Source organism: Tetrahymena thermophila, assembly GCF_000189635.1.
Source record: "Tetrahymena thermophila SB210 genomic scaffold scf_8254582, whole genome shotgun sequence".
Lineage (NCBI taxonomy): Eukaryota > Ciliophora > Oligohymenophorea > Hymenostomatida > Tetrahymenidae > Tetrahymena > Tetrahymena thermophila.
In genome coordinates, this window is record NW_002476353.1 from 598,244 (window position 1) to 617,499 (window position 19,256).

General features: G+C 23.2%; 6 protein-coding genes across 6 annotated transcripts; 4 read left to right on the plus strand and 2 right to left on the minus strand. All coding sequences in view use genetic code 6, as the record gives it.

Moving 5' to 3' along the window:
• Positions 1-842: 842 nt before the first annotated feature.
• On the plus strand, positions 843-3,158 carry TTHERM_00136340 (carboxy-terminal crystallin fold protein 10p, putative; the record flags this gene model as incomplete). Its single annotated transcript, XM_001019715.1, has 1 exon — positions 843-3,158. One exon carries the CDS (start codon positions 843-845, stop codon positions 3,156-3,158), a length of 2,316 nt encoding a protein of 771 aa, XP_001019715.1.
• A 172-nt stretch (positions 3,159-3,330) lies between these two features.
• Positions 3,331-4,817, plus strand: TTHERM_000136329 (hypothetical protein; the record flags this gene model as incomplete). Its single annotated transcript, XM_012798514.1, has 3 exons — positions 3,331-3,743; positions 3,879-3,980; positions 4,043-4,817. The coding sequence occupies 3 exons, from the start codon at positions 3,331-3,333 to the stop codon at positions 4,815-4,817; spliced, it is 1,290 nt and encodes a 429-aa protein (XP_012653968.1).
• Positions 4,818-5,096: 279 nt separating this feature from the next.
• Positions 5,097-5,660, minus strand: TTHERM_00136330 (methionine-R-sulfoxide reductase; the record flags this gene model as incomplete). Its single annotated transcript, XM_001019714.4, has 1 exon — positions 5,097-5,660. The coding sequence occupies one exon, from the start codon at positions 5,658-5,660 to the stop codon at positions 5,097-5,099; it is 564 nt and encodes a 187-aa protein (XP_001019714.4).
• Positions 5,661-6,847: 1,187 nt separating this feature from the next.
• TTHERM_00136320 (transmembrane protein, putative) lies at positions 6,848-10,705 on the minus strand (the record flags this gene model as incomplete). Its single annotated transcript, XM_001019713.2, has 2 exons — positions 6,848-10,218; positions 10,273-10,705. 2 exons carry the CDS (start codon positions 10,703-10,705, stop codon positions 6,848-6,850), a joined length of 3,804 nt encoding a protein of 1,267 aa, XP_001019713.2.
• Positions 10,706-14,917: 4,212 nt separating this feature from the next.
• Positions 14,918-15,655, plus strand: TTHERM_00136300 (2,3-diketo-5-methylthio-1-phosphopentane phosphatase family protein; the record flags this gene model as incomplete). Its single annotated transcript, XM_001019711.1, has 1 exon — positions 14,918-15,655. The coding sequence occupies one exon, from the start codon at positions 14,918-14,920 to the stop codon at positions 15,653-15,655; it is 738 nt and encodes a 245-aa protein (XP_001019711.1).
• A 907-nt stretch (positions 15,656-16,562) lies between these two features.
• TTHERM_00136290 (MiaB-like tRNA modifying enzyme, archaeal-type family protein) lies at positions 16,563-18,800 on the plus strand (the record flags this gene model as incomplete). Its single annotated transcript, XM_001019710.2, has 5 exons — positions 16,563-16,749; positions 17,030-17,471; positions 17,524-17,872; positions 17,957-18,408; positions 18,467-18,800. 5 exons carry the CDS (start codon positions 16,563-16,565, stop codon positions 18,798-18,800), a joined length of 1,764 nt encoding a protein of 587 aa, XP_001019710.2.
• Positions 18,801-19,256: the final 456 nt, after the last annotated feature.

Here is a 19,256-nt window from a genome sequence, read left to right on the forward strand (position 1 = left end):
ATAATTATTCACAAACGATTACTACCTACTTACCCCATCATAATTTAAATTAAGTTATTTAAATTAAATTAATAAATTTTAGTGCTTTTTTATCACTCAATCCTAGTTATTGAGGATTTGTTGTATTTAATTTTATATGTAAATTAAATATTTATTGTAAATAGCTTAAAAGGAAAATAATATATTTTGTATTTCAAAAAATATAAATTATTATAATTTTAAAATGTATATTATTGTATTTTCATTTTACTAAAAACTTTTTGTTAATATTGCTTATTTGCATTACTAATCTAGAATATTTATCTTAAAAAATCTTTCTATATAATTAAATAAATAAATAATACTCTTTATAATTTCAGTTATTTCAAATTTCTATAAGTATTAAAACTTTTAACTAGGTTAAGTTTAATAATAATAATAATGGATTTATGTATGTATGCATAAAATACAAAATATTTACTTTACAATTAATGTATTTTGTAAATAATACTTTCTACAATTAAATAAATTTTTATTGTTTTTTTTATAATTTGTTTATTTATCCTTTTATTAAATCAACTTTTAAATATTAAGAAATTGTTTTGAAGGATAAAATTATTTTCTATTATTTTTTTATTGTATTCTTTCAATATTAAAATAAAAAAATATGATAAATTTATTTCAAAATTATTTTTAATTTTATATAAATTAGGTATTAATTTTTTTTTTAATTAATTTAATAATTAATTATAAATTGCTTGTTATTAAACGCACATTTTTTATTTAAAAACTCATTCAATTTTAATATTCAATAATAAAATTTTAAAAATTAAAAACTAATTAAATAATTATTAAAATAAAAAATGAAAAAATTACTTTTCCTTACACTTATTTTAATTTCAATTTCACGAGCTGCTTTACCTTGTAATAGTAGCTGCTAATGTGACCCTGGATCTAATGTTTGCTTGAGATGTGAACTTGATTTTATTGGAAGCTAAATAGATTAGTATTAGAGATCGTGTCCTTGTCCTGAAAACTACTATAGGACTCCCTATGTTGATTGTGAGTACATATATACTGATAGTTAATACAGTCCAGGATGTGCTGAAAACTGTAGAGACTATGCTACTCTAGAAGAAGCTAAGGTAGCATGCAATCTTGATCCTTCTTGCTAAGCTATTACATGGAGTTTTGCTGGTGTTGGAGGATCAGCTTCTACCAATCCTATTGGTAATGGCCACGGATATTAACTCAGAGCTTCAAATTTTGGTGCTCTTTTTTTACCTAACAAAGAGAATACCTGGGTTAAAGGAAGTTGCCCTGCAAATAATAATGTCAATGCTAATTATGACGGTCAATGTGATTTTTAAGGGTAATAAGGTGCTACTCTAAATGGATGCGTTTAAGATTGTAAGGATTTCGCTACTTTACAGGATGCTGAAAATGCATGTAGAGCTGATCCTAACTGTGGTGGAGTCACATTTAGCAGAGCAGAGCTCGGTGGTTCTGCTTCTACAAATGCTTATAATGGTGTTTACGGTTTCTAGTTAAGAGCTGGAAGACATTTTGACTACTCTTAAAACGGTGAAAATTCTTGGAAAAAGCAAATTTGCAATGGCTGCTCATACGGTTATGCTAATGGTGAGTATAGTGGAGGATGTGTTTAGGGTTGCTAGGATTTTGCAACTCTAGACGAAGCTAAAGTAGCATGTAATGCTGATCCCTCTTGCAAAGCCGTTACTTGGAGTTTTGCAGCTGTAGGAGGACCAAATGCATCAAATGCAAGTGGAAATGGTCATGGCTACTAACTAAGAGCATCTAGTTCAGGCTCTATATTCAAACCTAACTAAGAAAATAGTTGGATAAAAGATTAGTGTCCTGATCCTCAGCTTCCAGATAATCCTTGTGATTTTGAGGCTTATTAAGGTTCACAAATTCTAGGATGTGACTAGAACTGCATAGATTTCTCAAATTTGAATGATGCTCTTAATGCTTGTAGAGCAGATCCAAATTGTGGTGGAGTAACTTTCAGTAGAAGCTCTTTAGGAGGTTCAGCTTCTACAAATGCCTACGATGGTGTATGGGGTTACTAGCTTAGATCTGGAAATGTACTAGTTTAATCTTAGAATGGTGAAAACTCTTGGTTAAAGGTAAACTGTCCTTATAATTTCTTTAATTGTGCTCATCTCTTAACTGGAGCAAGCTAGTTAGATGCATGCTAAATAAGTATAGCTGAGTAAATGTCAGCAATTATAGTAGACACACTCTGTTATTTTGATACAGAAAATGACCAATCTTTTGTGAATTCAATCGTGACTTTAGATCTGACATAAACAGTACTACCAGTATGTTGCTATCCTGAAATTATTACAAAAGTTTAATATGAAAACCCTAATACTTCAATCTATGAAGACCTGCCCAGCTAATACGTTACAGCCGGAGCTAATGGATAATAATCGATAAAAATTCCTTTAATCGATATCTATAACTTAGCTTATTCAACAACAGTGGGACCAAGTTAAATTTCTCAGGTTGTATATTTGTAAATATTGATTGGAACTTCACTATCATTTGACAGAATTCATAAATGGTGCCTCTACGTCTATACTGAAAGAAATGAAACTCATACATTCTAGATAGATGTTGACAAACAGACTACTTAAAATTGTACTGTAGGTAATTGCGTCATCATAGCAGATTTAAGCGTTACAGGATAAATATATACTGATAACACATACACAACTATCTAAGACCCTAGTCATTCTTACGTGATTGGTGACATTTTTTATGCCAAAATTTCTTTCTTGGATCCAACTTATACAAAAAAGCTTGATTTTGTGTCTTTGTATCTAAAAGATGCAAGGAATATAGTATATGACTATACTTCCCTTACTACTGCAAATTGGGATGGAACTGGTTTAAGGATAGCTTTGTAGTTAATTGATCCCTCTCTAGAAGATGTCATATAAATTAATATGGTTATTGATGCTTCAAGGTTTAGGTTTTTATCAGGAACTGATTAGAGTTCTGCAAATTAAAACTAGGTATCAAGATAATTTACTGTATAAGTATTAAGCTAACCATAGACTACTCCTAAAGACTAAACTACAACTCAAAAAGCATTTTCTTCAATATTTGTTCTAGCATCATGCTTAATTTACTTTATTTTGCTATTTTGAGTTATTTTTAATTTTAGAATCACTAATTATTATTTCTAAAAAAAGTAAAAATAATTCTAAAAAGCAAATTTAATATATAAATAAATAAATAATTAAATATATTTTTATGATAATTAATTTACAAATTAAGAATGTAATTTGTATGTGAAATAATAGATCACAATTCTGTTATATGTAAAGTAAATATGGTTATACTATTTTGATTTTACTAAAATTATTTTTAAGATTTAATTAATTAATTACATATCATCTTTTTTTATCTTTTATTTATAATCAATCGATTGATTTATAATTTATTTTAAATGTTTTTAGAAAATAAATATTAATAAATAAACAAATAAATATAAAAATGAATTACATTCAAAAAATAGCATAAAACTTACAAGACAAACAATAGAATAAAACAAGCTCATAATATTGTTCAGAATGCAAAAACTTATTTAATGATACCTTAAACATATCTTCGATTTGCTTAAATTTTAACTGTCTAAATTTATTATGCAAAAATTGCGAGAATAAACATGCTTTAACAAATAATCATGTGACTAGAGAAATATAATGTCAATAACTTCAACTTCATATTTTGTATTTAATTAATTTAAATATTGGAAATTTATAAAAATTATTCAAATAAAATAATTGTTAAAATGAATTTATTTATCAATGGAGCTTAAAAAATTATTTTAAATATTTAAAGATTCTATTTTTGTTATAAATTAGATTTAAGGATGCCATATATTTAGAAGATTAAAAGGTTTTGAATAAAATAAACTAAATATTCCCTTTATTCTCTTAGGTTAATGAAATTTAAATTAGTTTGCCGTAAATATCCAGCTTTTGTATAATTTCAATAAATGGTTTTATTTATTTATTATTTAAAATAGAGTTAATCTTCATGAATGCGGAATACTATTCACTATTATTTAGATTATGCAAAAAGGTTGGAATAGGCTTTAGAAATTCGATATTAAAGTGCTTAATGGGCATTTATTCAGTTAAGATTTACTTAATGGATTAGGAAAAGTATTTCATATTTAAAATATAAAGAAAATAAAAATAAACTTTAAATCTTCTACCAGCTAAGACAATAAATTTTAGCAGTAAAATATTTAATAAAGTTAATTTTTTAATCTTATAGAGTCCTCCAATTCAAAAAATTTACAGATTTTAAAACTTAACATAAATGAGTCATGCTGCAATCTTAATAGATGCTTTACATCGTTTGCTTCTCTATCTGAATTATAAAAACTAGATTTCAAATGTAATAATAATACCGATCTTGTTTCTGAATTAGAAGTATTTTTACTTATAAAACACATATAAAAGCTAAGTAAACTAGTAGAACTTACTTTAGATATAAAGAGTGTTAATCTCTTTTTATAAAATTCAGATATAGTTTAACAAATAGCAAAGCAATTAAATGAAAAATAAAATATTATTAAAAAATTCGTCATTAAAGATAGTTATTACTCAATTAGCAAAAAACTTTTTGGTCATTGTTATTTTCTAACAAAATGTCATAAGAATGATTTCGTAAAGTTACAGCTAGCATATCTATAAAAAAGAATTCTAATAAAACAAATATAAACTGTTTAAAATCTAAAATACTTTCAAAGAAAGGAAAAAGTTATTGAACTATTCATGCAATAATATATTTGATTTAAATTAATGTGTTTTTGTATATTTTAATAATTTTAAAGATTTCTTCTTTTACTTGTTTGTTGTGTTTTTTTTTTTTATTAACTTAATAATTTTATATTCAAGGATATTATTTTATATATTTTATTAGAAATGCATAAAATCAATAAAAAAACACATAAAAACAGCTTAGATTTTATTAATGATTCGGTTATTAATTATTTTATTTGATTTTTAGGAATCTAAAAGCAATAATTATTTGATATATATTAGCAATTAGATTTTGTAATAAATATTATATCAATTAGCTTTTTTGAAGTTAATTGAGGCAGAGTTGATACAGTAACGGAGATGAGTGGGCTTAGGACCATCATTGAAAACATGACCTAAATGTGCACCACAATTTTTGCAAACAACCTCAGTTCTTACCATACCATGAGATTGGTCTACATTTTCTTAAATCTTTCCCTACTCACTTGAGGAAAAAGCAGGCCATCCGCAACCTGAATTAAATTTGCTGTCTGAATTAAATAACTTCTCAGAGCATACGATACATAAATATTCACCTTATTCAAAATGCTTATCGTATTATCCTGTATAAGGACGTTCTGTGTCAGCTTCTTAAGTAACTTTATATTGAATAGGTGTTAAACGTTTTTTTAATTCTTCTTTATTAACTTTGAAAGGGAATTCCTACTTTTGCATTGGTGAAGACGAAAATTATTGTTGATTGGGTTATGTATAGAGTTAAATCTACTTTGGTTGAGATTTCACAAATGAATATGCTATTAAAGGTATTAGCAGATATTTTTTGTTTGTTGTATTTTTTATTTGTTTACTGAAATTATTAATTAGTCTAATCATCCAATGCTTTTCTTCTTTTTATAATGATTTATTTTTTATCGTAAAGACACAAAGAAATATATTTCTGATTAAATTGAAATTTACTATATCAAGAATCTTCTCTATTACTATCTAGTTTCAAAATTTAGAAAATCCAAAGAATTTTTTAGTAAGATTTAATTGTATATAAGCGTCAAACATAATGTTCAAAGCCAGTAAATAAATCTTTTAAAATTTATGAACTAAACTAGAAAAATTTTATTCATTTTGATGAATTCATGTGTAGACTTATTTAAAGTCTATTTTAAGTGTTTAATTTAGATTAAAATAGACGCTATTTTACTTTGCAAATCAACATCTATAAATCAGTAATCAATTTTTAATCTTTCTTTTAAAAATTAATGTAGAAAAAAAATAATTCTAAGAAAGTTTCATAAAAAATTGTCTACTTCACTTATACATGAAGTATTTTTTGTTAAATTAAATTACCGTTATCAGTTATAGATTTGAAAACTTTAAAAATTTTTAGTAGTTTTTTAAATTTAATAAGACAGACATTTTTATTATGAAGGATAAATAGTTTTTAGAAAAGTGAAGGAAAATATTTATATATATTTTTATTTTAAAATCAATTTGAAAATAAATTTATAATAACTGAGCTTTAAAATAAAAAGTCAATAAAAATTCTTCTATTCTTATGATTTATTCATCAGCAATTGTTGATCTTTTTAAAAAAGTTAATTATATTTTTTATCAACTAATAATTTTAATAATCATAAACATAAAAAAAATAAGCAAAGTTAATTGAAAATTTTCATTTAAAAGTTGAATTAATTTTATTATTACTCTAAATAAAAATGTAAATAAACATATATGAACTATTTATAAGTTAATATCTATTATAGGTACTAATATTTAAATAAACTTAAATTTATTAATATAATTTTATATATTTTAAATTATTCTTTTAAAAACATTTGTTAGAAAAATAACTATTATTTTTTTTAAAATAGTACAGACTAATGAGTCTAGGTTTTGGGGCAGTATTTATATTAATTATAAATGCTAACTATCCCCCACATTAATGGATGGACCTATATTAACAAAATTTGTTTATTATAAAGATGTTGAGAGATATTTCTACTTTAAGAAATATTAAATTATTTTAGTTATTGGTTTAATTCGTTTAAAATTTATTTTATTTATTTTCAATTTAATAAAAATTTTTTAGGCTGGAAATGTTAGAAACTTTTAAATAATTATTTAATTTAATAAATTTAGCTAGAAGAAAGAAGCTAATTAGGTTTTTTTATGCATAGGTACTTAATATTTTAATTTTCTTTAACAAGTTTATTCATTAAATTTAAAATATCTTCAAATAATAAATAAATATTTTAAGAGAAATCCAAAATGAGTTAGCTTAAACTATTTTCAAAGCTTATCATTGAAATCAAGTCTAAATTTAAATCAGATTCTATTTTTAGGAAGATATATTATCCTTTTATTAAAGTATTCTGCTGTTTATTATCCAATATGTCATAAGGTATAGTTAATATTTTCTTTTTTGTATCTAAATTAAACACAGCTTCAAATATGTTATTTCTTGCTATTTACTTTCCAATATAATCTGATTTAAAACTTAAGCAATTGAATTCTTGCTGATCTTTTTTTGCTTCCTATTAAAATTGTTGTAAAATTTACTAGCTTAATATGTATTAATTTGTATTTCCATTTATATTTATTTTCATCGTTTTATAATTTTTTTAGAAGAGTAAAGGGCTTAAGTAAGGTAGATCTACTTAATTGATATTTGCATTGAAATTTTTAAAAGAAAGACTTATTTTGTTAATACCAATTATTTGCATCAAATTGCACATCATTTTATTGTAAAAATCTAAATATTATTTATTATTTAGCGAATTATTAGATGAAGTTTTTATTGATTTCTTCAAAGAGAATTTAAATGATTTTAGACTGCCCTTTGCTTTTCTTTTTTATAGAAGTTCATCTATTAAATCCATGTCTTTCTAAGTAATTTAGTTGCTATTAATTTTTATTCCTATATTAGAAATTAAGAAATTAAATGACAACCCTTTCAAAATGCAGTCTAATCCGATTAGCTTATAACTGCTAACAGCATTTATCTAAAATGTTTACAAGATAAAACTATTACATAAAAAGTCTGTGATACTGCTATTAAACCATATATTGCAGCTTTGAAATCCTAGTTTAACTACTTATAATTTACTGCTTAAAGACTACAAAGAGTTTACAAAATGTTAGTAATCTGAAGATAAATACATTTAAGACTGTGTTATGTTTAAATATTTTAATACTTTTAACATTTCGATGTCAATTATTTAAATTGTATTAATCCTGTAAATAATTCTGCTGATAGTCATCATTTTCTAAGAACTACCACATAGATTTTTCTATTCTTATTAAGTTTTGCTTTAGTGTTTTAATCCACAATTGCATCTTTCTATTTTAGAGTTTAGAACTTTTAAATATTATAAACTCTAGCTATTTTATTATATAAAATCTTAAATGTCTATACCAATATTATCGTAAATACTTATCTTTTAAATCATATTCATTTACTTTAATGCTTGTGGAAGAAGTTTTGCACTAAGAGGAGGTAATTCTAAAGGAAGGCAAACTTATACAGAATTAAAGGAAAAGGAACGTGTCTAAAATTTATTATCAACTTATTCTTCATAATCAAGATTATTTTATGATAAAATATTTTCCAAATCCTTTTAAATCAAGTTTTTATTTGCATTTAATCCTTTTTTTGCATTAATTAGCACTTGTTAGGCATACTCGTTATTGCATATTGAGTTAATATGTTTATCAATATCATCAGAAACTAAATCAGCATAAGTATAAATATTTACTTATTTTGTACTTTATAAAGAATCCTTTTCAGTCTTATGATCTGTAAATTTAAATTAGAATAATTCGTTTTAATATATCATCACATTTTCAATAAATGTAAAATGCAGCTAAAGATCGATATAAAAGGATCCACTTTCTCCAATTATCAAATGTAGGTGTCTTAAATTATTCATTTACCTAAAATATTCCTACAACTGTGCTTATAATTTCAACAAAAACTCCTGCGGTATCTCAAAATCTAAAAATAGAAATAAACAACTGTAATTACCCTCTTCACTAATCAAATAACTTAAAAAATCTTCTTAGTTAAACAGAGCTTTAGAGCAGCCAATCAGAATACAATCATCAATCTTAATGATTTGAAAAAGAATTTAGTTGTTTAAGTTACTTACTCCCATTTGATTAATTGCATCTTCTTTTACCATCATACTCTATAAAACACTTACTTTTGGAGGTTGAGTTTAGTTGTAAATACTTTAATTACACTCTATTATAACCATATCATTTTCTTACTAATTAGGACTAATTAATTCTTAATCCTCATAGTCAATTAAGTTTTTTGAAAAAATTTCATCTTCAACTAAATAATTTTGATCCTCACACTTTTACTCAAACTTGTAAAGAGACATAAAATACTTTAAAATATCTACTAATGAAGCTGATTAGTTGAATTAAAAATTAGCGTTTACTATGACACCATTTGAATAGCTATTTTGTTTCAAGTTATTTAGCAAAATATTAGTAAGCGAAGAAAAATTTATTTGATCAGGAGAATTTACCTACAAATAAAAAAATTAATCTAAATAAAGAGGAAATTTTAAAGTATATCCATCTATAAAATTGTAGTTTTGAGTAGACCCAGAAAGCTTGATCTATATTTAAACAATACTTTCCTCTTTTTCTGCAAGTAAATCATTTAAGCATTAAGGAGAATATTACTGCTCTTCTTAAATGTTTACATAAAATTTACTTTTGAAAATGGCTTCTTCAAGTTTTAACATTTTTATTTTGTGTAAATTTAAAAAATTATCAATCTCATTCATTTTCTATAATTTGCACACTCTGTATAATGTGAAATCTTCAGCAAAATAAAAGAAATTTGAATTTATACTCATGTTTAATGCTCTTTCAACAATACTATCGCATAAATTGCACTAAGCTTCGCCAGTTGTTTATCTCAAATTCAAATACTTAGATTCTGCTTTTATCTTTCTAACCTACTAAGTTAATTCATACCTTTATTCACTTGTCATATTACACTCACTTAAATTAAGACTAAAACATGCTAGTTTAATTTTTTGATTAATTAAATTTTGAAGAATTGTGTGCATATCAATTAGAAGAATATCAAACGAATTTTTATTTTTTGGTAGATGGATGTGCAATTGTTTTATTCGAGAAAATCTATCAGGTTTAAGTAGTGCCATTTTTTATAGCTAAGATTGACTGGTTATAAGTACTTTTTAAGGGATATCAAAAAAAGAAAACACTTTTTTTACTTTTTCTTCCTTTCTACCTTTTTAGGAATCCATCATACAAGTAAGCAGATCAAAGAAAGATTTTATCTCACTATCAAACATCCAATGAGATAATATAAAAATATTATATAAAACACTGCCAGCACTAGAAACAAATGAGAGTATAATAAACCAGTTTAAGCTTCCATCACTTTTTGTCCATTCTTTTAATTTAAAAAAACAAATTTAATATCAACTCAACTTTAAAGAGATTATACAATTTAGCATGTAATTATTGATAAATTATAACACTGCCATAGGCATGGCCTCAAAAATAGAAAAAAAGATTTCATTTATTTCAATAAGCTTTCTCATAGTCCTATCCTATTTTGAAAAATTTAATTAAAAAAAACATTTAGTTTTAAATAAAAGTTTATAAGTATATGCTTATTAATATGTTTACTTCGGCTATTTACAAGAAAGTAGGCTTGATGTTGACTTCTAGAATTTGATTTATGTTTTCATTTATAGATTCTGATGCTTATTTATCAGAAAAAGAGACTAAACGATATTCTTTTTAATTAAATAAGAAAAGTTCTATAAAGGTAATGTTATCTGTTAAAAATAATATACCATCGTTAAGAGTTTAGTTATTTTCTGGTTATTCTTCTCTAAGTAAATTCTTGTAAAAAGTTGTTTATTGAGATGCATACCTCAGTAACTCAGGAGTTATAACTACTTCAAATTTTTTAAAAGTATATGCTATCAGAAAGAAAGGAAAAACTTTAAGAGTTTAAAGTAGAGTTATAATGAAGGCATTAAAAACTTAGTTTAAAGATTGTCTCAAAATTAAGTAGTTTTCTTTCAAGCTAACCTTTATAAATCGATAGAAAAATTGGATAATATTTTCTGAATTAGCCAAATATTGCTCTTGAATTCTCCTCTCTTTTTCAATATCTTTTCTCCTATCTAATTTGATTTTACCAAGAGTAACGCTCCATGTTATAAGCATAATAAATGGAGTTACTACTATAAAAAATATCATCAGATACCTCATGTATTCAAACTAAAACTAAGCTTTTATTACATATATAATGTCAGTTACTAAATCCCATAACCCTAAAACTATTTTAGCAAATAAAAGTATTAGTATGCCGATTCTTTGTGTCTTTCTTTTCATTTTTGAATGGTAAAACAATTTATGTAATGTATTTTGTTATGATGTAATGATTGAGTCACTTTTATATTTGATTGAACTTTTATTAATTTTAGGATATCTTTATAAAAATTCAAACCATAATAAATTAAAAAATATATAAACAGTAAAATCTGAAATAATGATCATTGCACTTGAATTATGTATATAATAGAAACTAAATAAAGGAGCTGTAAATTAATAACTAAAAAGTCTAAAATCAATCTTTAAAATGTGTAATCAAACTTAAATTTTATTTTTTATAATCCTATGAATAAATTTAATTTTTAATTTCACATTTATTTCATTTAAAACTGCTTTTAAATATTACCTCAAAGGAAGATTATTATATTTAAATATTATTATCAAGGAAAATAATACTTAATGTATCAATTAATATTATTCATTTTTGATTATAATAAATGCGATTCCTAAATTTTGTAGTATTTTTTTCATTATCTATAAAATTATATGGCATCTATTTAATTAAATTAACTTTTCAATTTTATGGGAAAAATTAAATTACTTTCAAAATCTAAACGGATTATTAAAATAATGTTGAAAAATAGAAAATATTAAACATATATACTGAGTATCTTACATAAGTATCTAAATATCCTCGAAATAGATGACAGTTAGAAATTAAAATTAATTTAATATTTTTAAATATATAATAAAAATAGCAAGAAAATAATAACTGAATGATAGAAAGTTGTTATAATCTTTTGTATATAAATTATATTTTAGTTAAATTTAGAGTTAAAATTATTTTGAATTATTAAATAAATTAATTCAATATTTCTTTCTAATATCTATTTAAATTTTGCTCTGTTTTTCTTAAAATATTCAATATTTTAGAGTTAAATAAAATTAATGAATTTTTGCATTTTGTAAAATTCTAATGAAACTAACAGTTGTTAAAAATGTAAGTTTGAAATTGAAACCAAATTAACTTACAAATAATTAAATAAATTATGTAAGTTATTTGTTTCTAATAATATTTACCAGGGTTTCATATAAAGTATTGGTCAATTTTTATGTTTTGATAATTAAATTTAATCTAAATTTATAAACATATTTTGTTTTTGAAAATTGTAATCATTGTTCTTTATTTAAAAATGTAAATTAGAAATAAAAAATTTACTTTTCATGGTAATTTCAAAATAACCAATTTTAATTTTATATTTATAAGTTAAAAATAAATTTATTCATATCTAAAAAATTTTTCATAAATTAATAACTTTTTTAAAATATTAAATTAATAAATATATTGATTTCTAATAAATAGTTTCAACAAACTTAAAAATTATTTAAGAATATCATTATTCAATTTACATTTCATAAATTTATTTGAAATTTCCTTTTTAAATTATTTTACAAAAAACTGAATGAATCTTAATTTTATTTTAAATTAAATTAATTCTTTTAATTATGTATAAAAAAGTGCATTATCAAAATATTAAATTAAGTTTATTAATTATCTATAATATTTTATCTGACAAAACTAAAAAATTATTTTATCAAATACTTTTTTTAATTATTTTTATTGATATAAAAGTTAAGAATATGTTTTTTAATTCTATCAACTAATATATTTGAAATAAATTTTAAATTTGAAGTAGAATATGTAAATTGTTTCCATTTAATTAGATAAATAATTTATAAATTAATTAAGAAACTTATTATTGTTTACTATTAAAGTTTATATTATCTATAAATAAATATATAATAGACTAAATAAGTAAATTTTATTAATTAAAAATTATTCAAAAGTTATTTTGAAATAAAAAGAATTGTTAAATATAAATAATTCTTCGTTTTCATTCTTATTGTAATTATTTTATCCTTAAACAAAATCACAAATTAATTTGTTGAAAAATTTACTTTAGTAATATTTTTTTATCATAAACTGTTTAAATTTACTTTCTAATATTATCAAATGCTGTTTTTAATTATTTTATATTTTTTTAATAATATTTTGCTCATTATTTATTTTATATTTAAATAAATTTTGGCTTTTTTTGTTTATTGCTTTATAGAAAAGAAAATAGTTTTGATTCTAATAATATTCAATGGCGATTTTAAAAAATATTTCTATTTAAATTTTAAATTAAGATAATTAATTTGAGTCAGTTTGTTTCTTACGTAATTATATTTGATACTTGACTTCTCTTTCTTGAATTTCAGTCTTATTAGTTGGATAATTAAAATAGATAATATTAACTTAGATAGAAAAATTTTTTTAAAATTTTTTTCATACTTTCCTCTTGAAAATCTATTACTCGTCAATAAAATATTTAAAATTTTTTATTTTTTTCATTTAATAATGCCAAAATAATTATTGAAATAAAAAGTACAGTTTTATGCACTATGACCTAAATAGCATGGAATACAAAATTTATTTGCGAAATTATTATTTTTTATTTTATTTTAATAAATTCTGATATTAGTTACAAATTTACGAACTTTATTTTGAATTTATATTTACACTAGGATCATTTTTTACTTAATATGGCCATCCAAGATAATCTAAATATTTAAAAAGACTATGCTTAAGCTTGAATTTAAATATTTCTCTCTCTTTTAAAGCTTTTTAGCTTAACTATTTGAGCCCAATGAACCAAAACATTTAGGGTGAGCATACTCTCTTTGATTTATCAATTGGTTGACTGGATTGAAATTTATATTTTTTAGTAACAAAAGTAAAATTAGATTAAAGGAAATTCAGCTATTTTTAAAGTATAAAGATTTAGAATAAAATTGAGAGAGAAGACAAAAGTATTTTTTTAATTTAACATGGTATATATGTATTTATAAGTATGGATTGCTCATGTGCAATTATTTAAAAAAGAATTTGCTTTTGATTTTAATTGTAAACATAAAAATGAAAAAGAAAAAAAAATTATTTAGTAATCTTATTCATTAAAGTTTCTTTCTATTACAATATAAAAGTGTAAATTCAATTTCTAATTCATATCAGCCAAATGAAATTTATTTATCTTATAAAACAATTTTCTACAGTTTACATCTCATTAATATGCTGTTGAATTTGAACTGAAAGTAGCTTAGAACATTACTTGAAGTTAAGTAAGTTGATCTAAATATTCAAAGAGATTTACTAAATCTATGTCATTTGCTTTATTAAAGTATTACGTAAAGAAAAAACAAATTTCATCACTATATAACTAAAGAGTTATTTGCAAAATAATAAAATGAAAACTTCTCTTGAATAAAAATAATTTGAAAAGGTTAAAAATCAGTTGAATTGGGCATAATTGGTATTTTATGATAAGGAGTTTGCAATTGAAGCACATAAAATGTAAAGAATACTTGCAAATTATAAGTAGAAATAGTAAAAAAGTTTAAGTGGTGAGTACTCTTTTTTATCATTACTTAATTATTTATTTATTGATTCAGAATATATTAGTAAAAAAATATATAAAAGTTTAATGTTTTTCTTAAATACTCAAAATTCTGATTTCTTATGTGCAATCAAATGTAATTAGTAGGTTTAATTTGTCAGGAACCAATTTATGACGTTCTAAATGTATAAATGATATTCTTAAAAAAATTTGATGCACCTTTTAAATTCACATAATAAACGAATCAGTCAAATTTACTAATACTAACTAAATAAAAAATATTTATTAAACAAAAAAGTTAAATTAAAAAAGCATTTATTGATATTATCTAATCAATAAAATCTAAATATCAACTAAACAAATAAAATGAGCTTCACTGAAAATACTGGCAACTAATGCGACTTGTACGTCTTTGACTTCGATTATACCATTATCGAAGAAAATAGCGATACCTGCTTTTATAATCTCTTCGAAAACGGAAAGCTCCCTAAGGAATTAGCAGATGTAGAAGATGAAAATTAATGGACTGCTTTCATGAATAAGGTACTCACATATATCAAATAAAAGGTCGGAGTCACTAGCTAGCAACTTAAGGCAGAACTTGAAAAGTGCCATTTAATTGGTGGCATGAAAGAATTGTTTGAAAAAATTAAATCCAAAGGTAGCGACATCATTATAGTAAGCGACGCTAATTCAAACTTTATCAAGTGGATAGTTGAAAAGAATGAAATATCTCACTTATTCACTGCCATTTACACCAACCCTTGCGTAATTGAAAACGATTAGCTTATTGTCAAGCGTTTCTATGAGTCTCATGAATGCACCTATTGCACTGGTACTCCTAATATGTGCAAGAGTAAAATTATACGTGAGCACCTTGCTAAGTATCCTGGTAAATACGAAAATATACATTACTTTGGAGATGGTTCAAATGACTTCTGCCCTATGTTCCATCTCAAGGATTCTAACTCTACTGGTTATGTTAGATCTGGTTTTGCTTTAGAAAAAAGAATAAAAAATTACTTTAACAATCCTAATGCCGAACCCTTTAAGTGCAAAATGGTATATTGGAGATAAGCCTACGATTTCTTAGATTAAATTTGATTAAAATAAAGTAGAACAAAATTTTTCTTTATAAAAAATTATAAATTTAAAAGATATTTCAGACTTATTATTACATCTACTCTCTATCCTAAATTAACATATATAAATTAAAAGTTATGAAATAAAAAAATATATTTTATATTATATAATCCGTTCAGTCATTTATTATAGTTTTTAATCCTCCCTCATTTCATATTTAATTAATTAATCAATCAACTAAACAAATAAAGTTAAAATTACAATTTATCATTTTGTAGATGATTTTTTAAAGATAAATTATTTCCACTAATTAATAATTCTTTAAGTAGTATTTGATAATTATTTATTAAATTTTGCATACCTAAAAAAAGTTAAGTAAACAAATTAAAAACAAAAGTTAAATTTTTTTTTTTTAGATTTGAATAAATATTTAATAAAAATTAAGCAATCAATATTAACAGCATGAATAAATTTAGTTTAATTTACTTTTAATTTCTTCGGTTTTGTAAACAAAAATTAATTAATTAATTTATTTTTTAAATTTGATATCTTTGAGAAGTTTCCTTAATTTCTTTCGAATTAAAATGAATATTTAAAATTATTTATTTATTCTTTTTTTTTTCATTTTAAATTAAATAAAGAAGAATTATTATAATGTATGTTGGAATTTATTAATAATATTCCTAAAATTTCTCGGAAATCTCTAGACAATTTAAGAAGGAAGATTATTTGCTTGCCAGCTTGGATATTAACTAATTCATTGGCATTGATTGAAATTTTGAAATTGTAAAAATTTATTTTGCAGACTTGATAATATCTAAAAATCATCTATATAAATATAAATTTGATACAACGATATAAATTTAATTAAAAATAGAAATTACAATACACTAAATAGGGGTAACAAACAAGCACATTACATATATACATGAGTCAATAAGAATTAGCAGATATCGAAGACGTTATAGCAGGAGACGTCGCTGATGATTTTATTTAAAAGGATAGAGTTAAAGATAGAAATATTAAAAAGAGACCTAAAAAGGTTAAGAAAGTTGAGGAGGAACCAAAGTAGGAAGAACTTTAAGAACCAGAAGATGATGATGAAATTAAATTTGGTAAACAAATTATTTTATTAAATAAATAAGTCTGAATAATAAATAAATTCTAGAATAAATATGAATAAATTAACTAATATGTTAAAATGTGTCTAAAAGCAAACATACTAATTTAAATTTGAAAGGGAGAATTAATAAATTCATTAATTTTAAATACAAAAAATATTATGTTGAATAAGTAGAAGATGATGCAAAAATAAAATAAACCATAAAATTATAATATGCTAAAAAATTTTTTTGAGTTTTTAATTAAATGCTTTTTATAATGAATTAATATTAGATATGCCTGTCAACAATCAAGTTCCTGGTACTTAAAATGTCTATGTCAAAACTTTTGGCTGCTCTCATAATATAAGTGATAGCGAATTTATGATGGGTTAACTTGCAGAGTATGGTTACAATTTATGTAGTGATCCCAAAGATGCACATTTGATTTTAGTTAATTCTTGTACTGTCAAGAATCCTTCTTAGGATGCTTTCATGACTATTGTTAAAACTTATAAGCACAAAAAGAAACCAATTGTCGTTGCTGGTTGTGTACCATAAGGTGATAGAAACATACCTGGTTTGGAAGATGTAAGTGTAATTGGTATTAGTTAAATTGATAGAGTAGTAGAGGTTGTAGAGGAAACATTAAAAGGAAATAAAGTTCGTTTATATGGCAAAAAAACACTACCTTCTTTGGATTTACCTAAAATTCGTAAGAACAATCTTATTGAAATGTAATTTACCTTTTTGATATTCTAATATTTTAAATAATTCATTTTGTATTAGCATTCCTATTAATACAGGTTGTCTTGGTAGTTGTACTTATTGCAAGACTAAGCACGCAAGAGGCAAGCTTGGTAGTTACCAACCTGAAGCTATTGTTAATAGAGTCAAAACAGTTTGTGAAGAAGGTGTTAAAGAAATATGGCTTACCTCTGAAGATACTGGTGCTTATGGTAGAGATATTGGAACTGATATTTCCTAATTGCTTAGATTAATCGTTGAGGTTTTGCCAAATGATGTCATGTTAAGAGTAGGTATGACCAACCCTCCTTATATCCTTGAACATTTATAGAACATGTCAACCATTTTGAGACACCCTAGAGTTTTTAGTTTTCTTCATATCCCAGTTTAGGTAATTAAATGAAAATGTTTACAAATTTATACTCTCACAAAACACGTAAACTCTGTTAATTAATATTTTATATTATTTTTATAGGCTGCTAATAACACAGTCTTAGAGAACATGAATAGAGAATATACTTGTGAGGAATTTGAATAAGTATGTGACTATTTGCTTAAAAATGTACCTAATATGACTATTGCAACTGATATAATTTGTGGTTTCCCTGGAGAAACAAACGCATAATTTGATGATACTTTAAAGCTTGTAGATAAGTATAAGTTCCCTATCCTAAATATCAGCTAATTTTATCCTAGACCTGGTACAGCTGCTATGAAAATGAAAAAGGTACCTTCTCAAGACGTAAAAATGCGTTCTAAGAAGATTACTGAGTTATTTGATACATTTAAGAGATGGGATCATTTATTAGGAACTACTTAAAGAATCTGGATTAATGACAAAGAAGATAAGAAAGGTGTCCTTCAATTAGTTGGTCACACAAAGTAATATGCAAAGGTTATGTTGCCTTTTGAAGAAGAATTGCTAGGGTAAATTTTATTTATTTAAATAAATTACTAAAATTGACAAAATTAACTATTCAAATAGCAAATCAGTTATTATCAAAGTTACCAAAGTATTGACATGGCACATTGAAGGTGAAATTATTGATAGAAATCCTGAACCAGAAGTAGCTTCTGCTGATTTCTTCAAGGATTATGTTCAATTAAGTGTTTCTTAAACTGAGCAAAAGGTCAAAAAGATTCTTAAATAGCAAGAAGAAGAAGAATAAGAAATGTTAAATAAGCAAAAGGCTAAATCAGACTAATTTTTAAGTGGATAAGATGAATAGCCAAAGAAATCCTTTTTAAAGGAATACGGATTTATAATTATAGCAATATATTTAATTTTATGCGGTTTGCTTAAGATGCAATTAAATTGATTTTATTTGCAGCACTAAAAATAAATTAATTTTTGTACTGTTTTAAGTTAAAATAGTAAATTTATAAAAAATAAAACTTTTATTGCTTCATTAATGAATTCAAAAAAGGGTAAATACTAAATCTTTATTCTTTGTATTCAATTTAATTATTGTTTGAGTATAATTGTAATTTAATAAAGTGGTTATATTTTTTATATTTTCTCAAATATTAGTTTAAAATGAGTTAAATCAAATTAATAAAAATAATTGATTAATAATTAATGTAAAGTTAACATTTTTGGAGGTATATTTTTTAATTTTTGAAAATTAGAGGTTCAAAATAAAATGAATTTCTTAAGTTTGAATAAAATTAATAAATATTTAACCTTTTTTTGATTTTATGGTAATTTATATGGATGTTTTAGATTCTCCTATTTAAGAATATGATTAATAATATCCAAATTTTCATAAAATATG